Raw genomic sequence first — 26271 nt, 5'->3', positions numbered from 1 at the left:
GTACAGGTGTGAGCTACTGGTGTCCAGCTCAGTTTTTATATTTTTCATAAAGTATATCAAGATTGTTTTAAAATTGCATTTCCTTATACTTAATAATTCTGTTTTTCTTTTGGTGATATATTCTCTGAAATGCTAGGTATTTTCCCAGTTTTATAAGACAGATACTTGATTTAAGTTAATTCATGCTTTGGTTTGTCATCCAGAATTTACTTTAATTTTCTTTTTGCAAGCCTTTTTTGCTTTATAATTTGTGGCAAGGGTTTTTATTTGGTGTGTGTGTGTGCATGTGCGCGTGTGTGCACACATGCCTGAGCTGGTATTGGGGTTTGAACTCAGAGCCTAGGCACTATCCCTTAGCTTTCCCTGGTGCTTTACCACTTGAGCTACAGCTGTACTTTTGGCTTTTTGGTAGTTAACTGGAGATAAGGGTCTTAAGGACTTTTCTGCCTGGGCTAATTTTGAGCCTCAATCTTCAGATCTTAGGTTTCAGACTTCTAAGTAGCTAGGATTACAGAGGTGAGCCCCTGGCACATGGCAAGTATTTTTAAAGGTTAAGTTTCAGTATTGCCTTGGAGAGCTTTCCCACTTAGGTAAGTATTGGTTTTAGAATCACCACTAACTTCTTTTTATTAACTCTCCTTGTCATATTTTACTTTTTAAATAAAATTTCAATAATTTGGAGTAGAAATAAATTCAGAATAGTTACTGAATTCTCTATGGAAGTTAGCATCTACAATAAATGGACCCATTTCTACAATTTTGCTTATATGTTTAGTTACAGTGCTGGGGATTGAGCCCAAGTCCTTGAGCTTGCTAATGAAGCACTGAACTGCATTCTCAGTCCTGTCCTTGCTTTTTGTTTTTGGTGCTTGAACTCAGGGCTGGGGTGTTGTTCTGAAGCTTTAATGCTTGAAACTAATACTCTACCATTTGAGCCATAGTTCCACTTGGGGTTTTTTGGATGGTTTATTAAAGGTAAGAGCCTCATGGATTTTCTTGCCAGGGCTGGCTTCGAACTGCAATCCTCAGATCTCATCCTCCTGAGTTGCTAGGATTGTAGGCATAAGCCATTGGCTACCTGGTCCCTGTCCCTGCATTTTGTGATTAGTATCCAAGTAGATTTACCTATTATTTCTGTTCTAATATCCAAATTTTCTTCTAAATTCATCAGGTATGTATATTGAAAATTATATTTTGACTTTTGAAAATGATCCGAGTAATAACTAGTTTAAGTTTTCTAGAAGCAACTTCACTAGAGAAGAAATACACTAGAGAAATAACTGCTACAGAATTATATATGTTTGTGTCATCTTGTGTCCAAACTGCTTGATTTTTTCACTCTTTAAGTTGTAAAATCTTACGTTTGGCAGTAAACTTACGGTGGGTGAGTCTGCAGCACCCAAACCAGCAATAAGATAGAGAAAGAGATTCATGGCAAGTGCTAAAATTGACATACTCTGATTCGACATACTTGTCTTCCTTCAGAGTGTAGCACCTCCCATTGCAATGAATTATCACTATGTATTCAGGTTTGGAGCAGCTAGAACTGACCCTCCAAGAGAGGCCTCACATGTAAGCATTAGTGAAGTAGTTTTGATTTTTTTTGGTCAGTATTGATTTTTTTAAGTGCCAGTCCTGGGTCTTGAACTCAGGACCTGGACACTGTCCTTGAACTTTTTTGCTCAAGGCTAGTGCTCTACTACTTGAGCCACAGCCTCACTTCTAGCTTTTTAGTGGCTAATCAGAGATAAAAGTCTCATGAACTTTCCTGCCTGTTTGGGCTATGAACAACAATCCTCAGATCTCAGTCTCCTTAGTAGCTAGGATTACAAGTGTAAGCTACCATCTCCATTCTGTCAGCATTAATTCCTAAGTATTGTTTAGCCTTTTTAAAATATTGTAGTTGGGCTGTGTTCAACCTCTGAACTGCTCTACTGTGGCACTTAGCATGTAATTGGTTGAGAATAACAAGAGCTATAACAGCAACAAAAAGTCAGGTAGGGCTGGGCATGTAGCTTAGTGAAGGTAAAGCGTTATCCTAGCATGTGCAATGCTAGGAAGGGAAATAGAAAAGATGTAGGTGAACTGTATGTGAAAAAGTCATATAATTATTCAGAGGGAAGAGTTATTTCCTGCATTTGGGGAAATTAAGCACTGTTAATGTTTGGCCTTGAAGAATGGATAGATTTTAGAGAGCTAAGAAAACAAGTAAAAGCTTTCAGTATGGAAAATCAGTATTAGTAAAGGCATATTAGGAGCTATCTATGAAACAAGTAGGAAAACAATGGAGAAAATTAACTAAATTGGATACTTAGGGTATAAATTGCACTTCTTATAAGGATCCCTTAGAATATAATCTGAAGAAATAGGCTTGGGCACTATGTTGTGAAGAGTTGTAAATGCTGGGAACATGAATTTAGACAGCTCTCTATAACAGTAAGAAACTCATCAAAGATTGCTAAGCAGAAAAAGGGCCAGGGTTAGAGCTTTCTCATAGGTAGATCAGTGTTTCTTATTTCTGTCAGACTTAAGTCAATTATAACATTTTATGCTATCTTTTAAAAACTTTTTTTAGTTGTTATTATAAAGATGATGTACAGAGGGGTTACCATTTAATAAGTCAGTAATGAGTACACTTCTTTCTTTTTTTTTTTTTGTCAGTTGCAGGGCTTGAACTCAGGTCCTGGGCACTGTTGCTGAGTTCTTTTTGTTCAAGGCCAGCACTCTACCACTTGAGCCAAAGTGCCATTTCCAGTTTTCAGGAAGTTAATTGGGAATAAGAATCTCACAGACTTTCCTGCCTGGGTTGGCTTTAAACTGTGATCCTCAGATCTCAGCCTCCTGAGTAGCTAGGATTACAGACATGAGCCACCAGTGTCACTCCTTCCTTCACTGTCCCAGTGATAACTTGAATTCGTAGAAATAAGTAATCTATACATACAAATATTTAAACAAACAATATAATGCCTACACAGTTCTTTTTATGCGTTATCACAAATATTGCAGGGTTCTAGTATTCCTGGTTAATGCCAGTAATGCCCCACTTTAATACTGTGACAACTGAAGCTACCCTCACAATCTCTTAAGTGTTCCTTTAGGACATGCTAGTGTTAACTCCAAGGCCTTCTTAAAGAGGTCTCAGAACTTCTGAGTTCTGAGCTTCCAAATTAAATTCTCTTGTGACACTGTAGGTAGAATAAATAGGTCAAGAATTAGGATAAAGGTAAAAAGTGATTTAAAAGTCACAAAGGAGCATTTGAATATAAGAACAGCCACTGAAGTAGAATTGATAGGATTAATAATAGATTAAATATGTGGCAAGAAGAAGAGATATTTTAGGCATGGCTGAGGTGTCTAGCTATTAATGCCTGAGAGGATAATAATACTAATAACAAGACTGGAAAATGATGGAATGAGGCAGTGACTCGTGCCTGTAACAGATACTAGTGAGTTAAGAGATAGCAGGATTGACATAGGCTAGGTAAGAGGGTGGTGAGCCTGGTTGACCTGCCAAAAATGTGAGACCATCTGGAAAATAAAAGAGGAAAGGGAATGTGGCTCAAGTGATAGGCCCTGACTTAATCCCTAGTATCTCCAAAGGATTAAAAAAGAGAAAGTAATCATGAATCTGAAGAGAGTAGATGAAGTTCAGTTTGGCTTTTTTTTTTGGCCAGTCCTGGGGCTTGGACTCAGGGCCTGAGCACTGTCCCTGGCTTCTTTTTTGCTCAAAGCTAGCACTCTGCCACTTGAGCCACAGCGCCACTTCTGGCTGTTTTCTGTATATGTGGTGCTGGGGAATTGAACCCAGGGCCTCATGTACATGAGGCAAGCACTCTTGCCACTAGGCCATATCCCCAGTCCTGAAGTTCAGTTTGGGATGAACTGAATCTTGTTGCCCACTAATATATATATATATATATATATATATATATATATATATATATATATATATATATATATGGAAATTCCCAAGGTATTTGGAAATGTAGGTCAGAGGTTTGAAGGTACTTATTTGTAGAGAAAAATTTAGGAGTTGAGTAACACCGCAGCTCTGGGTGGAATAGTAAAACTTTAAGAGGAGATTTAGAGGGGAAAAAGAAAAAAACCAAAGGCTAGAACAGAGTTTTGACAAGTGTGCTTTGAGAAGTTAAAGGAGTGGGTGGTAAAGAGTTTTATTGGAAAGTTTCTTATTCACTGGGTTAGCAGAGTCAGATCCTCAGAGAGTCAGGATCTGATTCTACTAGTTAAATATTTAAACTTGATAAGATAGTTTACTCTGGGTTACAGTTCACTTTTCTGCCTCTAGTTTTTCATGCCCAGTTCTGACATTTTTAATATCAAAGTATGTTTTCATAATTAAGCATGACTCCTTTACTTTCATAAAATGAAAAAGTTCATATTTGTTTAGTTCTCTTTCACTCACATGCTGTGTAATTGAAAAAACTGTTTTGGGGGAAGGCTAACACAGAGCCAGAAAGGAGAACAGTGGCTCCTCCAGGCAAGCAGTTAGAATAGATGTGGAGTTCACCCAAACCTGTTTTTTTTTTGTGTGTGTGTGGGTATTTTTTTGTGTGTGTGTGTGTGTGTGTGTGTTTTAGTATTTATTTAGGGCATAAAACTAAATGGCACAAAAGGAGGTTATTCTTAGGAGAGGAACACAAAGGCACATTGCCTATGTGCATCTGATCATATAAAATAGTATTGAAATGAAATCTAGAAAATGTGTGTGACACAGGTTTTTTTCATTCATTGCTGTTTTTGTTTTCTTTTTGTCTTGTTTGTTCATTTATTTGTATTTGGGAAGGCACGGAAGGCACATGATGGGACAAAGGGTAAACAAATGCAGCAGTGGTACTCAGTAGACACTGTTGAAATGAACTATATAATCTGTCTGTTCATCCATCCATCCATCCATCCATCCATCCATCCATCCATCCATCCACTGTTGGGAATGGAACCCAGGGCAACACTTGACACAAGGCTAAGCAAAGTACTCTACCTCTAAGCCATACTGCTAACGCCCCTTTTAATCATTTTAAAGTGTGCAGTTCTGTGCCATTAAGTATGTCACTACTACCATTTCCAGAACTCTTTCCATCTTCCCAAACTAAAACCGTATCAGCTAAATGCTAATTACCTACTTCTCATTTTCTCCAGTCTACGTACCTCATACAAGTAGAATAGTATTTCTTCTTTTCTGATTGACTTATTTCACTTAGCATAATGTCTTTGAGCTTTTTCCATGTTCTTGCATGCATTAGAATTTCATCCCTCTTAAAGACCAAATAATATTCAATTGTATCTCTAGACCACATTTTGTTTGTCCTCTTTCCTTAGCTTTCTTGCCTTTAGTTTTTGGTTTTGTTGTTGTTGTTGTTCCTATCACACCCAATTTTCCCCAACTTCAGAAATGCAGATAAGGTCATACTTAAAACATCTTCCTGCTTTTAATGGTAGCTTACCTTGCTTCCATTTCCCAATCACACTGAGGTTTTTTTCCTTCCTTCCTTTTTTTTTTTTTTTAATATAGTCAGTGCCCATATTTAAGTAATGCATTTAAACAAGTAATGTAGATAATTCTTAGTTTTTAGGATGGTTCCCATAGATGTTTATAAATTGGCTCAAATGCCTACTCATATATGTGCATGTAATATAGAGATGCTTACTATTATACCATGAGATATGTATGCCTGGGGTTGGCAAACCACTGAGTGTGGGCCATATCCTGCAGAAGACTGATTGTAACAGACTGGTTCACAAAACCTAAAAAAACTACCAAAAATCTAAAATATGTACTAATCTAAAGGAGAAGTTTTACTGATATGAAAGAAATTTTAATGAGTTAGAATCTCAGAGGTTCTTTTGTGTGTAGGGCAGGTGCTGGGGTTCAAACTCAAGGCTTGGCACTTGCTAGGCACACTCTTTACCACTTGAGCCATGCCGTCATTCTAGCCTTTTGTTTGTTAGTTTGGAGATGGAGTCTTTTGGGCTTGTCCACCCAGGTCAGCTGTAATTGTGATTCTCTAGATCTCAGCTCCTGAGTAGCTAAGGTAAAAAGACCTGAGCTGCCAGTGCCCAGCTGTCAAGGCTTTTTCTTTCTTTCCTTTTTTTTTTTTTTATAAGCCATGAAGTCCTTTCTTTAAACATGTTGAAGCTCAGTTAAAGATAAAATAAAGAAGGAATATAGTTGAGGAGCCAATCATGGCATCATCTAATGCATGTTTATAGAACACTGACATGTGGGGTTGGGAATATGGCCTAGTGGCAAGAGAGCTCACCTCGTATACATGAAGCCCTGGGTTCGATTCTCCAGCACCACATATCTAGAAAATGGCCAGAAGTGGCGCTGTGGCTCAAGTGGCAAAGTGCTAGCCTTGAGCAAAAAAAGGAAGCCAGGGACAGTGCTCAGGCCCTGATTTCAAGCCCCAGGACTGGCAAAAAAAAAAAAAAAAAAAAAGAACACTGACATGTGAAGGAGCTCATCTGAGACGCTTTTTATCCTCTTGTATTTCCCCTGGGCCTTTAGGCTGTCCTGTACTGAATTATTGCCTGTCTAGCTTTTTCTTTTCTTTTGCCAGTCATGGGGCTTGGACTCTGGGGCTGGGCTCCTCTCAAGTCTAGCACTCTACCACTTGAGCCACAGTGCCACTTCCGGCTTTTTCTGTGGTTAATTGGAGCTAAGAGTCTCATGGACTTTCTTGCTTTGAACCTCAATCCTCAGATCTCAGCCTCCTGAGTAGGATTACAGGTGTGAGCCACCATTGCCCAGCTTTTATTTAGTTAGTTTTGCTATGAGAGCAGGAGCCCTGCTTGGCACAGAAGTTCTATAAATGTATGATGAATGAATGAATAAAACTCCAGTTGAACACTGGCAGTAGTTAGAATGAAGCTCTTATAGGACCTACAATGGTTTCGTTTCCTGCTATAGCTCTTTAAGAATACAATTAGGAAACATACAAGCAAAAGGTCTTTAAATCTCTTGATTGTGTTGTTCAGCACAGTAGCCACAGCCCTGTTTTGAGTTCCTGAGCTATGACTAGTTCAAATTGGGATGTGAAATTGAAATACCAGAATTAAAAAGAACTCATTAATCTTTATCAATAAGTTAATATGTTAAATAAAGCTTTACTATTTTGCCAAAAATACTGAGTTAGCCAGGTGGCTTATGCCTGTAATCCTAGCTACTCAAAAGACAGATCTGAAGATGGTGGTTTGAAGCCAGCCAGGGCAGGAAAGCCTATGATACTTTTTATCTCCAATTAACTGCCAAAAAAGCTGAAGTGAAGTAATTGTGGCTCAAGTGGTAGAATGCTGGTTTTGAAGACAAAAGCTGAGGAATAGTACCCAGACCCTGAGTTTAAATCCCAGGATTAGTGTACACGCACACACTACTGAGTTAAGTAAAATAAATTATTTTTATCCATTTTTACTTTTCTAAGTGACTGGTTGGATATTTTGAAATCGTATATGTATTTACATCTTTATTTCTGTTAGATAGTACTGTTGTAGACCTTTGAGTCCCCAAATATTGCTGGTATGTTAGAATTATCTGACAAACTCTTGAGATTATTCGCCTTTACCTCAAGTATTCTAAACTCAAATATGTGGCTAGTGCCCCTATTTTTGTATGTTGTTTGCTTGTTCAGTTTTGCAATACTGAGGATGGAACCAAGGGCCTCATCCAGGATAGACAAGTGCTCTAACTACTAAGCTGTATCCCCAGCCATTGCTTGTGTATGTCCCTGAAGCTACCTGGATAATTCTTGTATGTACACTTTTTTTTTTTTTGCCAGTCCTGGGGCTTGGGACTCAGGGTCTGAGCACTGTCCCTGGCTTCTTTTTGCTCAAGGCTAGCACTCTACGACTTGAGCCACAGTGCCACTTCTGGCTTTTTCTATATATGTGGTGCTGGGGAATTGAACCCAGGGCTTCATGTATGCGAGGCTAGCACTCTACCACTAGGCCACATTCCCAACCCCTAATTCTTATATCTCACATGCCCATTGAGAACCACCAACCAAGTCCTACCCCTTGTTTTAGAGAGGGAAACAAACTTAATAGCAATGTGACAACAAATACAGTCTTCATTTTTCTGTTCCTTCAGTGAGTCTGCCCATGTTAAAGTTATGCTCTCTTTGTTCATAATGATAGTTATTTTTCCATTGTCAAAAACAGTGGCTTTTAGCCCAGTGCCTATGGCCTATAATCCTAACTACTCAGGAGGCTGAGATCTGAGGATCATGATTCAAAGCTAGCCTTCACAGAAAGTCCTGAGATTCTTATCTCCTAACTACAAGAAACTGGAAATGGTGCTATGGCTTAAAGTGGTAGTGCACCTAGCCTTGAGTGAAAAAGCTCAGAGACAGCACCCAGGCCCTGAGTTCCATCCCCACAACCAACCAAAAAAGAAAAAAAAAAAAAAAGCAGTGGCTTTTGACTAATGGTGGAGTTGTGGCTGGCTTTATTTAGTCATTTCACCCTTTTAAAAATTGGTTATTGGGTGCTTTCCTAGAGTACTGTCTCCTCATCATTGTGGCTACATTTAATGTCTTCCCAAAATATCTTTTTTATTGAGTCTTTAAATTAAAAGTAAATTGTGAAAAAAAGAGTTAACCATTAGGACTCTAAACTTAATTAGACCATAGTCCCCAATTGTCACCACAATTAATATAACATGTCATCAGAAACAGGGAAACAAACTCCTATTTTTTCCTACAGAATTTTAAGGAGCTTTACAAGCACTTTGTAAGTTCATTTGAATGCCTGCAGTGGTTTATCCCTGGTTTTCTTTGAGGCTTCGTTCCATATTTCAAGACCACTCAAGAGATGACCAGTTCGTTTTTTGCAAAAGTTAGCCATTGGTGTAAGGCTTGTTACCCCCACCCCCTCCCCAATCCTGGGGCTTGAACTCATGGTCTGGGCACTGCTTCTGAGTTGTTTTGCTAAGCTAGTGCTGTACCACTTGAGTGTCAACTCCCCACTTAAGGCTTTTATTTTATTTTTGATGCTTAATTGGAACTAAGAGTCTCGGGGACTTTACTGTTTGGGCTGGCTTCAAACTGAGATCCTCACATCTCAGCCTCCTACGTAGCTGGGATTACAGGAATGAGCCACTTGGACCCAGTTCTGAGGCTTATCTTTGACTTGCCTTAGATTGTTTTCTAGCAAACAGCTCAACTAGCCAAGGTTCCTTATGTGTCTAGAACTGTTGGGTAATATGACAAGCATGTGGTCATAGGTAGCACCCAGCCATTTCAGACTCAAATTAGAAGACTCATAATACTCACAGATTTATGGAATTCTTCAAGCGAACACACCAAAAGATGCTTTAATCTAATCTCTCTTTCATCACCTGGAAAATTAAGGGGAAAGGGTGAAATGGAAAGCTTCACTTATGTGATTCTATCCTAGTGCGTATAAAACCATTTAATTGGTGACTGAGCAACTCCAGGTGCTCTCTCTTTGTGTTGGTTTTCTCATCATTAAAGTGTGAATACTAGAGAAGGCGACCTTGAGGGTTTTTTGTTTTTTTTTGAGAATACTGTGTTTTGGGGATTGATTTTCCTTCTTTAGGGCGTCTGTTTCATTCTCTAATAACCCCCTGCTTTTCTTTTAAAGGGTCAGATGACTTGTCTGCAAAGCTGTGGGATGTGAGCACAGGGCAGTGTGTTTATGGCATCCAGACCCACACATGTGCAGCGGTGAAGTTCGATGAGCAGAAGCTTGTGACAGGCTCCTTTGACAACACTGTGGCCTGCTGGGAATGGAGTTCCGGAGCCAGGACCCAGCACTTCCGAGGGCACACGGGGGCGGGTGGGTTGCCCCCCACACCCTTAATTAATCTGCCATTCTCTCCTCCTCCTCCTTGTTTGGAATTTGGTCCACAATTTTGCTTTTCCTTAGTCCATTGAAAAATGGACCATGTACCCTTAAGCTGAGAGTGGTAGTTTTTCCTTTCTCCTGGTTTATATCCTGGTGAGCAGTCAGTTCATCCACTTTTGTCAGATTCCATCCCTCCAAAATGACTAAGTCCTACACTTAGAAATTCAGTGCAATTTATTTTGTAGATTTAGGGCTAAACATCTTTGCTGTGAATGTGGACTTCACCATTTATGTCCAGGTGGAGCTCTGTTTGCAGGTGATTAACACAGGCAGCTACCTAGAGATAAAATGAAAGAAACTGATACCTAAGTGTCTCCTAATAAATGGATTGCTGCTTTGGGGGGCAGAAAACTAGTCTTTTAAGGATATCTTGAGCTTCTCCTGTTGCATTTTATTTTGGAGCTCTGTGTAATGAGTTATTTAATGAGTGCCTGCCTTCTTCCCTTCCTCCAGTTATGTACTGCTTTAGCCTCTGAGAGTCACCATCTTTGCTCTTTGACATCATATTTATGAGTAGCATTCTAGACCTGGCTCTCAGCTGTAGGTTCTCCCAAGTCTGTATTGCTGTTAAATCATAGAACACAAACGTAGGTGTGATAGCCTTACCTCACCACCAGATCATCTCCATAGGATAAATCCTGGCTTGTTCACTCTTACACTGTATCTGTGCTCAATAATTCAGGTACACCCGTGAGGATTTTTCTTTTTTAGTATTAAAAATAGTTTTCCCATTTTATTTCTTTTTTTTTAATTTTATTTTTTGGCTAGTCCTGGGGCTTGGACTTAGGGCCTGAGCACTGTCCCTGGCTTTTTCTTGCTCAAGGTAGCACTCTGCCACTTGAGCCACAGCGCCACTTCTGGCCATTTTCTGTATATGTGGTGCTGGGGAATCGAATCCAGGGCCTCATGTATATGAGGCAAGCACTCTTGCCGCTAGGCCATATCCCCATCCCCCCCATTTTATTTCTTATGTACATTTTTGTTCAGTCTTTGCTATCTGCTTTAGAAATCAGTCTCTCTCTGATCTAAAAAATCAATATTTGGTGATGTATCATTCAGTATGGAACCTACATGTTAAACCGGTTGTTTACATCAAGATATATCATGACTTCTAGATGATTTCTTTTTTTCCTGGTCAACTTAGAGATCCTGTTCTAAAAAATGTTCCATTTGCGATTTCCTGGACATTGTGGTGGCTTTTCTTAAGTCTATGCCTTTCCTGTTCCCTCTACCTAAATAATTCTTTTTCTTTTCTTGATAAACGACTCATTCTTCAGGGCCTGTCTTCATCATCACCTCTTCCCTGAAGTCCTCCCTGACAGCTCTGTGCAGAGTTAGTCATTCTCCATGGCATTTACCTAGCAAGAGGTCAATTTTGTTTCTGGATTTCTCTACCCAGACTTAAAGTCTTCATCTCTAGGTTCTCAGTGTCCCTCAGAGCTTAAAGACATTTAGAAAGAAATATTGAATATTCTACTACTGTACCTGCATTGATTTAGGTGCTAGGTATTACTGTGTTGAGTGAATGGTTTAGTTTACCCTTTCTTCTCTTTCATTAGCTTTTCTTAACAGGATCCTGTTTTGAAGCTTAAAATTGTGCATTTTTGTCTTACTGTCTGTTCTGTTTTTCTGCTTAGGTTAAGTAACAATTCTATGTGACATCAGGCAGATAGTTTTTTTTATTAATTAAATTTTGTTGACAAGGTGTTGTGCAAAAGGGGTACATAATGGGGCAGTGAGTACATTTCTTGTGGTATCTTACACCTTCGTTTTTCTTTCCCTTCCCTAGATCAGGTAGGCATATACACAATACCCAGTGTACCAAAATCATATACAGTAGCCATATGGCGTACGCCAAAGGAAATTCATCTAGAACTTTAAATATAACATCAACAATAGAGTTTGCTTATCCTTGTCTTATATGATCATACATACATAGCTGTTGAGCTATTGTGATTCACTGAGAGGTCTGTTTTAGACCTTTTTATGTTTAGTAGTTGTTTGGTTTTTAGATACATAATGTAAGGTCGCTGACCCAAACCTGTGGAAATACCATTTGACAAGAAGTTTTTTGTTTCCCAGACCTGGTCTCTACTGTCTCTCCCCCCCCTTCCCCCCCCACAGTCATATATCAAGGAGACCCTGCCCCTTTGTTCTCTGTGTTCTAGGCTTGTCTCGCTCAGGCAGGTAGTTTTAAGAAGTGCAATTATCCCCACCTCTGGTTATGTATCTCACTTTGAAGCTGGCACAAATGTAAGAGGTTGTATTGTTCTTGGGACTTTCAAACCTTAGAGTAATAAGCTTTCATAATGACAAGAATTTTAGAATTTGGTTTTTAAAAATTTAAATCACAACATTCCGTTGCGTACCACCACTATAGTAACCACCACTATAGTAACCACTATAGTAACTATAGTAATTAAATGATTAGGCAGCTAGGAAGAATAAACACTGTTGACTATTCGTTTAAAAAAAAAGACCCATTGCAAGAGGGGTGTGTTTTAACTTTGTGTATGTTATATGCACTAGTGTTTAGCGTGGACTACAATGATGAACTGGATATCTTGGTGAGTGGCTCTGCAGACTTCACTGTGAAAGTATGGGCTTTATCTGCTGGGACATGCCTCAATACACTTACCGGGCACACGGAATGGGTCACTAAGGTAGGAAGACTTAAGAAGCCTCCTGATGTCAGGCTTTCCATTTGTGGGAATGGATAAGGGTAGATACTGTCTTACAGTGATAAGTGATGATGGTACAGAAGGTGGAATAGATAGATGCACTCTGTTCCATGATAGTATGCAGCATTATACATGGGGAATAAAGAATCAGAGATAGAGGTAGGGAATGTGGCTTAGTGGTAGAGTGCTTAGTATGCATGAAGCCCTGAGTTCAATTCTTTAGTACCACATAAAAAATGAATAAAATTAATAAAAATCAAAAGGAAACTATAACCATTAAAATGATTTTAAAAAGAGGGTCAAGATAACTGATAGGTTTTAGATTGGGTAGTTAATTAGATCTTTTTTCTAAAATAGGTGAGGCTGAAGGGAGACCTGGGTTTTATCATCTGTTAGATTTTTGTGAACATAAGTGACATGTTGGCATAGCACCCAGTGCAGTGCCTGATGCTTACTATCAGGTCCGCTACAGTTGAATCTGCAACTCAGGCTTCTGAACAAGTAAATCTTGCCTCTCATCTTACTTATGCTGATTTATCTATTTATTTAAAATGACTAGGACCAGCCAGGCACCTGTGGCTCCTGCCTACAACACTATGTGTTTGCGAGGATTGTAGGTTGAGGCCAGCCTGGGCATACATGTGAGGTCCTTTCTTAACTAGTAGCTGCATGCAATGGCACACACCTGTCATCCCAGCAATGCTAGAGGCTAAGAGCAAGATGGTCATAGTTCAAGTCCATGAGGTCTCATCTCTGTAGAAGCTGAGCATAGTGGTGCATACATGTTATTCCAGCTACTACAAGAAGCATAAAGTCAGCAGGTCAAGGTCTAGGTGTGGACCTGAACCATATCTCAAAAATAACAAGCACAGAAAATGGGTGAAGGAATGCCATTGGTAGAGTACCTGTGTAGCAAGTGTGAGGTCCTAAATTCAAATACCAAAAACCAAACAAACCCTGGAACCTAGTATGCATAGATTATCCCAAGTGCATTGGAATGTTAGCCTCTAGTGCATTACTCTGTTAATATTACTATTACTGTTGCTTAAAATTTTTATTTCATCTTCACTATGGTTATGTGAGAGGAAATAACTGAAATACAAGTAGAGCTGAGGGTACAGCTTAGTTGTAGAGTTGATAAGACTAATTGCTGCCAACATTGGATACCTTTAGATGCTTTTTATAGTGAGACAGGTCTCACTATATATAATACAGGCTATCCTTGAATTTGAAATCTTCTTTCTTTCTTTCTTTTTGCCAGTCCTGGGCCTTGAACTCAGGGCCTGAGCACTGTCCCTGGCTTCTTTTTGTTCAAGGCTAGCATTCTGCCACTTGAGCCACAGCGCCACTTCTGGCCGTTTTCTATATATGTGGTGCTTGGGAATCAAACCCAGGGCTTCATGTATGCGAGTCAAGCGTTCTTGCCACTAGGCCATATTCCCAGCCCCTGAATTTGAAATCTTCTTGCTTCAATTTTCTCACTGTTGGGATTACAAGTGTGAGTCATCACACCTGGCAAAATACTACTAGTATTAAAAATCTTGGTAGGAGTTATAGCTTAGTCATTCTAGCATATCATATCAACTCAACTCTTCTTTCCCCCTCCCATCCCATCTCCTCTACCCCTCCCCTCCCCTCCCCTCTTCCTTTTCCTTTACCCCCTTCTCCCCTCCCCTTCCCTGTGCCAATACTGAGCCTTGAACTCAGGGCCCCAGGGGTTTTTGCTCAGACCTGGCATCTATCATTTGAACCACACCTCCATCCCTATTTCTTTCACTGGCTGATTTTAGGATAGAGTCTTAATGTGCCTATGCTTTTGACTGAGCCACAATCTACCTACTTTTTAAAAAACATTTTGCCATTAATTGAACAAATGGGTGATCTACCTACTTTAGACTTCCCATCATTGCTGGTATTACAGGCACACACCACCATGCCCAGCTTCCCTCTGTGGACATGGATGGAGGCTTGGACTTTTTTGTTTTTGCTGGCCTGACACCTCAATTTGTCCAATCTCAGCTTCCCACATAGCTTGGGATGACAGGTGTGCTCCCCTATGTCCAGTTATGAGTATAAAATCAGTGTAGGAACAACATTGAAAAGCTCTTTGTATGACATAGATCTTTATATTTGCAGGTGGTTTTACAGAAGTGCAAAGTCAAGTCTCTCTTGCATAGCCCAGGAGACTATATCCTCTTAAGTGCAGACAAATATGAGATCAAGGTAAGTTTTTTTCCTCTACGAATTTGTCTCACTAAAGAAAAACAGGAGAAGGAAATTGAAGAGGAATAACAAAGGCAAATTATTCCAAGGCCAATATAGGGTTTGCTGTTGGTGGTGTTGGTTTTTGCTTATTTCTGCTTTTTTAAGGGAACCGAGGAGGGTCAAGAAATGGAAAGAAAAAGGGTGAGCAAATGTAGTCACGGTAACTAGTGTACACCATGTGGAGAATGAACTATCTGACTTGTTGGCAGGGATGGGAGGAGAGTAGGAACTAGAGGAAAGGGAAGGAAGGGATGACATTGTCCATACTCATTACCTGATTTATGAAATGTATAATACCTTAATAATAACAAAATTATATTAAAAAATATTCCAAGGCTAAGAGTGCTATGCAGTTTCTAACCCTAATTTTCAAATGAGAGAAATCCACAAGAATCATTTCTCTTTCATTCTTTCTGGTTTTGTTTGGAGACAGATTCTTGCTGTGTAGCACAGGGTGGGCCTCAAAAGTCATGATCCCCCTGCTTGAGTCTCCTGAGTGCCAGGATTATAGGCATGTGTTACCATACCAGGCCTTATTCTATTTTGTTGTCTCTCCCCCTCCCCCCTTTTTTTTCTTGATCTTTTGCTCTCCTTCTTTCTTTCCTTTCCCTTTTTTCTGCTCTTGGTATGGAACTGGGCATTGAACCCAGGACAGCTCATGCTTGCTAGGCAAGTGTTTTACCACTTAAGCTATATCCCTGTTTCATTTGATTTTGAGAGATAGCCTTGCCCACTTTTCCTAGGCTGATCTAGAACTCAATGATCCTTCTGTCTCCGCCTCCCAATTAGCTGGAATTATAGCCCTTAATCTTTTCTTAAGCCACATGCTTCCTCCCTTCCTCAAGTCTTAAATCTGAACTATGAAAACATTCATTTGTTGTAACAATTTGCAAAGACTTCATACAACACATTCATACATTTTTATTTTAAATTGTGGGGTAAGCATTGTCTTCAGTGCAAGAACAAGGATTCAGAAAGGCAAAATATTTTTGTTAACATTACACAGGAAAACCAGAATTTAATTCCCTAACCTTTAACTGGGTCTTTGCTGCATATCTCACTTTTTGTCTTTAGCAAACTTAAGCACCATTATTATTATAAAAAAAACTACCTCATTTAAGGACTAGCCTTCTGTGGTGATGTGATCTTTTTAATTTTTTTTTTTCCTGTAGATTTGGCCAATTGGGAGAGAAATCAACTGCAAGTGCTTAAAGACATTGTCTGTCTCCGAGGATAGAAGTATCTGCCTGCAGCCAAGGCTTCATTTTGATGGCAAATACATTGTCTGTAGCTCAGCACTTGGTCTCTACCAGTGGGACTTTGCCAGTTATGATGTTCTCAGGTAATATTTCCTTGGGCCTTATGCTTTACCTTTGAAAGTCTACTGCACTTCACACCAAATATTTGAGAAAGTACTCATCAGTTATAAACAGGGTTATACATGCTGAATAGTTCATATATATTTTAGAGTCACTTGGTAATTTGAGAAAGGGTCATATGCCACCACCTAGAGATCTGGGTTCTAATTCTTCCCCTACTCTTAATCATAAACCACTTCCCCTTGCAGGATTTAAAATACTTTTCTGAAAAGTGAGACACTTGGCATGAGACGATCTCTTTATATCGCCTTCCATTGTGATATTTTAAGTTCTACTTCAAATCAGTAGGGATTCTACATTGTTACAGCCTAGTCAACCCCAGCAGAGTCTAGACGTTAAATGGCCTTCTTTTGACTAGTAGGAATGGAGTTACTTAGAAAAAGTGTAACTTGCATCAGTTTCCCTCCAAAGAAATACATAAGAGATCTGTGGACATTAAATAACTTGGTTATGCCATAGGCCCCCTGGGAGAGTGGCAGTATCTCAGCATATTTGCAGCCCATGACACCTGATGTCATGAATGTCATGTGATACATTGAGAGAATTTACTCTAGGGATAGACTTTGGTTTAGGTGCAAAGACCATTGATGGTCTGTGTGACTTGGGGCCTGCTGATATTTTTGGCCTATAACCTGGTTGTTGTTTTTGTTGTTTTGGTTGATCTCCCTCTCCCTGTTTTGGAACCATTTAGGACAAACCTTACTCTACCAAATCCCTCATCTGAAAACATTTCATTGACATTTTCCCCCTAAAACACATTCTCATAATTTTCTCCATCTTTTTTTAATCTAAGGATAGACCTTTTATATGAGGTCTTTCTTTTCTGTCTCCATCTTTTTTGTTCAGCTTCAAATAATTTTAACACAATTTTTTTTATTTAGACAAAACTTTTTCATTAAAATAAAATATACTCAGTAGCAACATTTTAATAAAAGAACAAGAAGGAAACAATCTCAGATTATCTTTCTATATAATAATTTATAAAAGCACATTTGTTTCTAAAGTAATCAAAATTTGCCTGACATTGGGCATTTTGGTAAAGGAAGAAAATTTTGGTCACATTTCAAGACATCCAGGGTTCCTCATTAGGATGCTTGGGACTGACTTGGTTGGAGCTCCTTAAGTGGGAACCCTTTGGTACCTTTAGTCTGCAGAGATTGCCATTTTGGAGGTAGATTCTAACACCACCCCACCACCCCCATTCTCCAGACAGTCCTTTCTCCAGTGTTTCTTTCCCTTTATGGGAAACATGGCCCCTTAGTGCATTCAATTTTCTAATGCCCTGATTCTCCACATTTATAACATTTTTCCTTTGGGTTACTGTAATCAGCCTACTGTAGTTTTCTCAGATTATTATTATTATTCCTCCAGGAATAATCTGGGGAACTTTTAATCTATAGCCTATATTTAACCTTGTAGATAATTAGGCTTGCTGTCTCCACTGGCCTCTCATAATCTTTATTTTGTTCTATTAAATCCTGGTAATTGAAAACCTCACAGGTTATTACAATGGATAACTGGTGCTGACTGGCTAGTAAAAAATACTCTCAGAAGCGTTTGTCCTTCTATTGAATCTGGACTGTTAATAATTTTCTCTGGGTGGCTGCTAAGCATCCCAGAACTAGGTTAGGATGTTCATTCTTTCCCTGAGTGATATTCCTTAATCTTATGTATTAGCTGTTGTATTGCTTCAGTTAAGCAATTAATCACATACTTTTTACATTTTGCATTGGTATTCCTAACTCAATAGATGGCAGTTTGGCTCCTCATTAGGAATGGTAGCACTTCCCATTGGTTTAGTTATCACTGACATGGACCTCATCAGCATCAGTTCAAGCTGCTGTCCAGATGTTTGCTTCTCTTTAAGAATGCACCAGACTGAAAATAGAACATCTAAGTCCTTTCACATTAGGTCAAAAGTAATAGTTACAGCATCCTAACTACTTAGTAATTTAAAGTAGTAAATAGTTTAAATTTATTGAGAAATTTCCCAGGATCCTTGGAAAATGCTAATTTTTCTCTACAATGAGACATAATTGCCATCAGAAAAATCTGTTCATATAGAATTTCATTCATTTTCCCTGCCTTTTGCACAATAATCTATCTGGAGAACAGTATTAAAATAGAAACTCTGATTTATAACAAAACTTACACCAAGTTTTGTTATGTACCTTATGTTGAGATCATATTGGCTGTAATAGTAACTTAAATTTTTATTCTTTAATCCCTTTTTTCTAGTTCTTTAAAATTCTTCTTAATGGAGAGTCATAAATACTAACAATGGTTCCCAGCTTCGTTTTCTTTTCTTGTTTTTCATTTTCAAATCTTTGTTACTTTCTTACATTCTGCCACTTTCCCATCTTTGTTTTCTTTGTGCCTTGTGAGATTCAACTCCTGGCTCAGGCTTGCCTATTTCTGTCACCAGAGAATGAAAGATTTCCTTCAGCTTTCCAGTTGTCATGAAAAATCTCAGGTCCTTGAAATCCACATATGAAAAGAATTTCAGGCTGTCTCAAAAAAGGAGAGTCTCAGGAGAGTGAAAGTTTTAGAAAAGTAGGGAGAAATAGAAAAAGAGAAACATTTCCTACTCCCTATGCAGGAAATAGGATTTAAAGACTGATCTGTGTGACTTTATGTACATTTTTCATCTCCTATATGCCTCAATTTTTTTTAATCCATAAAGTGAGTATTAAAATGTCCGTGGTAAAGACCTAGCATTGGAACTAGCAAATCTTTATTGCTGACTGTGAAACCCTACATTAAGAAACTTGTTTGAGGCTGAGTGTCCTGGTTTATACCTCTAATCCCAGCTACAAGGGATCTGGCATTTGGGAAGATTGTTGTGTGAAGCCAGTGTGGGCAAAAAAAAGTGAATAACCAATAAGCTGGATTTAACTTGCACAAGTGGTCCTAGCTACTTGGGAGCCCACCCGTAGAAGAATCAACATCCAAGCCAGAGGAGGCAAAAGCACAAAATCCTACCTAAAAAATAAATCAAAAGGGGTTGCAAATGTAGCACAAGTGGCAGAGCACTTGCTAGGCCCTAACTACTGCCCCTCCCCCCCAAAAAAAAGCACGCTAGAAACCTGTTGAAATTTCTCCTCTTGTACTTCATACCTGTGGTGCATTCCTGTGTTAACAATTCACAGTGTTAATGTTCCATGGCATGATTCAGGAAATGCTGACCTTGAGGAGTGGGGAAAATAGAACATTCCTTTCGTTGTTTTCATGCATGACAATCTCTTTGAGGTCAGCTTGCATGAGGTGTGATTATACTACCCAGGAGGACCTGGCTGGGCCCTGTCTCTCTGGTCACAAAGTTACAACCTCATTTATGTCTTCCTCTACTTCAGACCAACATTTCTGATACTTTCAGAGCTGTCAGAGTTCTTTCAGAATTATTTCTAGAAGTAATTGTTGATTATGCTTTGAGTAAGAAATGGTTGAAACAGACTCTAACATGCATTAGTCTAAGCTCTTCACTTTGTAAATGGGGAGACTGAAGCTAAACCACAATAGGAATTTTGCACATATTTCCAGTGTCCTACTCCAATATTCATCCATCCTTGGCTGACTTATCTAATACTTAATGAGCCACAAAGCTGGGAGGTGTCAAAAATTCTTTTGAAAAACTTCTTTTCAAAGGGAAACATTCCATTAGTCACTTTGGAAAAACTGTATCTTTTCCAAATGACTATAGCTGGGGCTGGGAATATGGCCTAGTGGCAAGAGTGCTTGCCTCATGTACATGAAGCCCTGGGTTCGATTCCCCAGTACCACATATACAGAAAATGGCCAGAAGTGGCAGTGTGGCTCAAGTGGCAGAGTGCTAGCCTTGAGCAAAAAGAAGCCAGGGACAGTGCTCAGGCCCTGAGTCCAAGCCCAGGACTGGCCAAACAAAACAAAACAACAACAAATGACTATAGCTTTTATTTTGAATAAAATGTTTTGAGGTAATTGGAATGGTGGTATCAATGCTTAATAGTTGATAAAGGTTCTATTTGATCTCATGTTTTCCTGTCTCATATGTGCCCCCTTACTCAGAATGGCATCTGAAGAGTCCTAGAACGTGCTCTTGTTTTCTTTTTTTAGTGTTTGAATACACTAGCTTAAAAACAGTAATGAACTTTCAGAACTACTTGCTGATAGGAAGGGTTAGGTTCAGAGTTTTTGTGGACAAGAGGCTATTTCATCTCAGCCTTTCCCCCTCTAAGCACAAATAAACCAGCCTCTTTTGAAGCCCTCCAAATCCTGTGGCCTTAGTTGCTAGGACCCCATAGGGCTATTTAAGCTTTGAGGCTAATTGAAAAGAAGCAAAGAGTCAGTCCAAGACCTGATGCAATCTCTAGAGCTAGGTTATCTCAGTGCAGTGTGCTAGGTTACTTAGGTTCAGGGACCAGACTACCAGCAGGGAAGCCTGTTCACAGTTCTAAAGTGTTCAAAGCAAATAGGCCTAAAAGCCTGTCAAGACCTGTGTTCTTGTATTAATGTGTCAGTCTTTGGAATCATTGTCTTTCCTATTCTTAAGTGCTCTCCCCAGGCTCTCCCAGTTTCCAGCTTTACAATGATGGTATAGGGCTTACCAGATTCTCTAGCTATTTCCTTTAGATCTCTTTGTAGGAATTTATCTGTATTTTTATATACTACCGCTTTACTCATTAGTAGATATTTATTGAATATCTGCCTATGTGTCAGGCATTTTGTTGTGTACTAGGAAGCCAAAGAGATACTTAATCAAACTGGTGGAAATATGAATACTAAGAGGGAAAACTGATATTCACTAGCTAATTACAGGGGCTAGGTATATTGCAGTTGTAGAGTGCTTAGCTCACATGAAGTTTCAGAGCTGTGCGAATCATTTCTAGAAATGATTGTTGACTGTTATTCAGTCCTCAGAACCACAAAAAGATACATGCATAGAAAAGCTAATTACAGGGGTTGGGAATATGGCCTAGTGGCAAGAGTGCTTGCCTCATATACATGAAACCCTGGGTTCGATTCCCCAGCACCACATATTTAGAAAATGGCTAGAAGTGGCACTGTGGCTCAAGTGGTAGAGTGCTAGCCTTGAGCAAAGAGTAAGCCAGGGACAGTGCCCAGGCCCTGAGTCCAAGGCCCAGGACTGACAAAAAAAAAAAAAAAAAAAAAAGCTAATTACATACAAATTGTGTAATGATTGGATTAAAAGGAATGTAATATAATATGGTGTTTGCTTGTGGAAGAGATCTTGGAGCTGCTCTAACATATATCACATATATGATACATATATATGATATATTCTCTTTATACACACACACACACACACACACACACTTTATACTCTGGTACCTGTGTATCAGAGGTAGGTGTGTAGTAAAAGATGTAAGGGACTGGTCTGTTTGAGGAATTCACTAGTGTTCTTGGAGATGGAAGGGCAGTCAGAAGCAATCAGAGAGATTAAGAATTTAAACAAGATGGTAACAATATTTTAGTAGGTAACTGATTAAAAGGAGCTAAGTGTAAATGAGAAGAAACAAATAGAAAGCTGTTGAAAGTAGTGCTGGTGAAGATGGTGTTTTGGACCAGAGATGTGGTAGTAGAGATAGTAATGAATACATAAATTAGAAAATAGTTTAGAAGGTGAGGTAGAGCCTAGCGATTGGATATGAGATATGAGTAAGGAGGAGAGTTTTATGGTTGCCCTGTTTCCTTAGCTTAAGCATTTGGATGAATTAGCAAGTGAGGAAATAGAGAAGTCGGTTTGGCTAATAAATTCAGTTTTGGACAGATTTTGTGTGAGGAATTTCGTCTTATTCACTACTTACACCTGGTTCTAACGGTGGCCAGCATTCTTTAGGTTGTCAGTGAATACTTGCTGACTGAATGAGCAGGTCATCTAGGTGGGAAATGATAGATGAATTGCTGGTTATGTAAGTACTGGAGCACATTAATCAGAACCTCTATTTCTCCTTGTATGTTAATCACAACTTACAGTTTTTCTTGGGATCAGGCTCTATCTTGTAGACTTGTTTACGAAGGCTTGCATCATAAGAAGTATTCAGTGATTGATTTTGAATAGTGCTGTTCTTGTAATTTTCCATCTAGATGGCTACCTCTTTGAGCAGAGTTCAGAACCATTTTTAATCTAGGGAGGTGAGCTCGTTCTCTAGTCTGCTTTTCTAGCAGAGGACTAATGTTTTTTAACTCTTGGCTTGGTTTTATTGGAAGTGTTGCCCTTATAGGTAGTATCACAGATTTTTTAAAATCAGATCATCAATTATAAGAGAAACACGCCTATGATAGAAGACTTGTAAACTTTAGGCATTTAAGTATTCCCTTAATCTAGATTGGTCAGTTCCATTTCTTCTTCAAGAAAGAAGACAAACACTCTTCCTGGCTGAGCTAAGGAAAGGTAGATTGAGTTGCTTACTCCTTGATATACCCATTATATCCATTGTGGTGTTTTGTGCTGAGTCTTGTCTTATGTTCTCTGACAGTTGTGTGCTATGCCTTCCCTATTCTATGGGGCAAACACCAGCACCCAGCATGTCAGATACTCAGATACCTCCATCATTGGTACCTGTTTCCATTCTTTCAGGAGTTGGATACCTCTATTGGAGATATACTTCCACTAGATATGGTCAGTGCCTCCCTCTCAGGAAAACCTGAATGCAAAAAACAAACAAAAAATCATAGGTCTGGAGTCAGACAGATCTGGACTCAACTGGAGGTCTATGTCATATTAACTGTGTTAACCATGGCAAGACATTTTTCTCTTAGGGTCTGTCTATTCACTAGTATAGAGTAGATAGTACCTTAACTTCCTTGTGAGGGTTGAGGTATGACGTTAATTATGGTGAACTTCTGACCCATGGTAGATTAAAAAAAAATAAAGTAAATGTTTCCCTCCTTTTCTCATATCAAAACTGAAACCTACTTCTTTACAATTCTTCTCCTTTGAACCTAATTTCTATCTTCTAAAGCCTGTAATGTCTGGCCTCTCTTATATGTCTTCCCCTGTACGAGTAATGTGTAGTTTCTGTGTCTCGTTTTTCTCCTCTCAGTGAATATTCTACATCTGTTTTTCACTTGTCCTGGTTACCATTCCCCTCACCCCCACTGTGATTGGCCTACTGAAATACTCTAATCTGTCCTTGTTAGCACAGAAGCTACACTCCCTCCCCCAGAAGCCCTGTCTTATTACCATAGAGAAGTATTTGTGCCCATGTCTTGTGGATCTTTTTCCAGTGCCTCCGAAGAAGACATTGACTTTTCTTGTCAAACTTTTGCTTTACTAAGGGTATAGACAACAGAAACGCCCCCCACCCCCTTTTGTGCTGTTGTTTAGTTAGGTCTCTCCTGATTTGTGCCTTTGTTATTAAAGTTTGGAATTTGCCAACCTACAAAAGTTGGGCTGCCCTCCTCAATCCCTCAGTTTTCTCTAACAACTTCTTACAAATTATTAATAAATGTTTCTAAATTATTTTGGAAACAATATTATCTGCCTCTTTTTTAGAGAGAAGTTTGCTGCTTGGTAAGTAAAGTAGCATTTCCTCCCTTGGATTTACAGAATTTGAAGAATAAAGACTTCTTACATAGAGATGGAGTTGACGCTTGCCTTTTTGTTCTAGCTGATGCCTGACGGATTGTGTGACTCCTTAGCCCAAGTCCCTACCCTGCCTGAGCTTTGGTTTACACATTTTAAAAACTGTTGAGTTACCTAACCCAGTCTAGTCTGAATGACTATTTTTTAAGTTTTATAAACTTTAATTAGACACCACCTCTCCCCTATATGCCAGCCAGACTTAAAGGCTTCCTTGCCCTCACTTTTTAGAAATGGGTTTGGTTTTGTGCGGATAATTTCCTTTTTCTCAAAACTTTCATTTGCTCTGAGTTTTCTTGGATTTTTATATTGGTTTTAAGTGTATCTAGAAAAGATCCCAATGTGTGAAATCTAAGCAAATACCCTCATGCCTTATGATCCCTAACTCTCATCCTTGTAGGGTCATCAAGACACCTGAGGTAGCAAACCTGGCCTTGCTTGGCTTTGGAGAAGTCTTTGCCCTGCTGTTTGACAACCGCTACCTGTACATCATGGACTTGCGGACTGAGAGCCTGATAAGCCGCTGGCCTCTGCCAGAGTACAGAAAGTCAAAGAGAGGCTCCAGCTTCTTGGCAGGCGAAGCATCCTGGCTGAACGGACTGGATGGGCACAATGACACAGGCTTGGTCTTTGCCACCAGCATGCCTGACCACAGTATTCACCTGGTGTTGTGGAAGGAGCATGGCTGACGCTACAAGCTGCCACCACTGACTGACTTTTGGGTGCCGGGGCAGCGGGTTTTCAGTGCAACCTCTGTGGCAGCCGACTGCATGAACCAAAGTTCTCACCTAATGGTATCATCACGCAGTGCACAATCACTTATCTATGTTTGCCAGTGGCCAGGGCTTGGGGCGGGGGAGGGCTTGTTTTATTGACATACAACACAGCATGCTAATGGGGTACACCATTGACTTCATTTGTACTTAGTTATGTTGGTCAGTATAAGAGGATGATTTGGGGTTTCACTTTCTTGAATGGAATACTGGTTTTAAGAAAGTTAAATGATTCATTAAGTTGCTAATTGGTTGCCTATAAAATCACATTGTGTCTGCTATTAAAGCTTTTTACCATAGCCTTTTTCTTTTCATTTAAAGTTGAAGCAAAGGTGCTATGATGTTGTTAGAGCAACTTTTCTCATGGGGCTTAGCTTTTATAAGAGCCAGCGTTACAAAGACCACTGAATCCTGTGACATTCATAATAACTACCAGACCTTTCTATCAAATGCCAGTCCTAGAGAAAAATCTGTCTTCCAGTGAATATCAGATTCTACCAGTTGCTTGAAGCTCATCCTAAACTAATTCTTGGCAGAGTCAGGTCTGGCATGATGAAGGTCTGAGGGGGCTCTCTGCTTTTTGTTCTGTGTGGAGAACGCTGGTGCCCAAGCAGGATTGACTATATAGAGGGCACATGGAGTAGTAGAAAGTGTGCTGATCTGGAAGATGGGTGGCTGGGTGTCACCCCGGGACTCTACAACCTCAGGTGTAGTAGCATGTCTCTGGCCCCTGCCTCTTTACCTGTGTAGCCTGGTGTTCAGCTAAGATTCCTTCTCCTGCATCTATAAAGTGTACAGATGTTGTTATTCTAGTTTTGCTTGACCCTTGATGCACTTTTCTTCAGTTTGGGAATAGTATTTTTGTTTGTTCCATCTACTGATTTTGGATTTGGCTTGTACTTGTTTTTCTAATAGCTTGAGATGCATCATTAGGTTACTTATTTTAGATCTCTCCTTTCTTATTTTTTTTATGTAGGCACATGTAGATAATGCCTAATGAAACTCTTGCTATAAAATTATTATCTTTAAGAAAATCAATTAGGGCTGGGAATGTGACTTAGTGGTAGACTGCTTGCCTAGCATGCATGAAGCCATGGGTTCGATTTCCTCAGTACCACATAAACAGAAAAAGCCAGAAGTGGTGCTGTGGCTCAAGTGGTAGAGTGCTAGCCTTGAGCAGAAGAAGTTCAAGAACAGTGCCCAGGCCCTGAGTTCAAGCCTCAGGATTAGCAAAAAAGGAAAAAAAAGATTTTACTTCTGAATTGTATGCAGCTGGTGGAGGAGCTACAGAGAGAAGTGTGTGCTGTGTGCTGACTGGGAAGGAACAGTATCTGAATGAGAATTATCTTCCACTATGCCCCTAACTTGATCCATGCCTTTGGGAAGGTTAACTTTTCCTCCTTAGATTCTCCTTTTCCTTGTGTTTAACATGAAGAAATCGTCCTAGATTATACAAATTCAAGTGCCTGAGGGAGTCACAGATGACAAACAATGTGCTGGGTAAGATTGTGCAAAACCATAGAATGTGCATGTGATGAAACAGGACAGTTACTCACAATCTAGTGTTCCACCATTGTACAGATGGTCCAATGTTTATAGGTGGGATTTTTTTTTTCTGGAGGAGCCAGAAATCCAAATTTTTATTTAAAGTACTCTGGTTTAGAAAATGTTGACAACTGACTGAAGATGAGCTGCTGGTGCTGCTGGCC

At 39.4% G+C, this 26271-nt stretch overlaps 1 protein-coding gene and 2 long non-coding RNA genes across 4 annotated transcripts in view; 2 read left to right on the top strand and 1 right to left on the bottom strand.

Moving 5' to 3' along the window:
* Positions 1-24861, top strand: part of Fbxw2 (F-box and WD repeat domain containing 2) — a 32321-nt gene extending 7460 nt beyond the window's left edge. For both annotated transcript variants that reach the window (XM_048340734.1, XM_048340729.1), the window contains exons 4-8: positions 9619-9813; positions 12412-12545; positions 14700-14786; positions 16001-16170; positions 24190-24861. In XM_048340734.1, the coding sequence (XP_048196691.1) occupies positions 9619-9813; positions 12412-12545; positions 14700-14786; positions 16001-16170; positions 24190-24478 (875 nt within the window). In that variant the 3' untranslated portion in view covers positions 24479-24861. The remainder of the gene's footprint in view (positions 1-9618; positions 9814-12411; positions 12546-14699; positions 14787-16000; positions 16171-24189) is intronic.
* Positions 424-26271, bottom strand: part of LOC125347789 — a 30551-nt gene continuing 4703 nt past the window's right edge. Inside the window, exons 2-3 of the long non-coding RNA XR_007210268.1 lie at positions 14538-14550; positions 424-852 (exon numbers count right to left, since the gene is read on the bottom strand). This is a non-coding gene — a long non-coding RNA (uncharacterized LOC125347789). The remainder of the gene's footprint in view (positions 853-14537; positions 14551-26271) is intronic.
* On the top strand, positions 3962-5520 carry LOC125347781. Its single transcript, XR_007210267.1, has 2 exons — positions 3962-4549; positions 4599-5520. It is a non-coding gene; the product is annotated as an uncharacterized LOC125347781 (long non-coding RNA).

The sequence above is a fragment of the Perognathus longimembris genome, chromosome 1, assembly GCF_023159225.1.
Source record: "Perognathus longimembris pacificus isolate PPM17 chromosome 1, ASM2315922v1, whole genome shotgun sequence".
Classification (NCBI taxonomy): Eukaryota; Metazoa; Chordata; class Mammalia; order Rodentia; family Heteromyidae; genus Perognathus; species Perognathus longimembris.
Note: the sequence above shows the minus strand (reverse complement) of the source record. Positions and strands in the feature narration are given on the sequence as shown.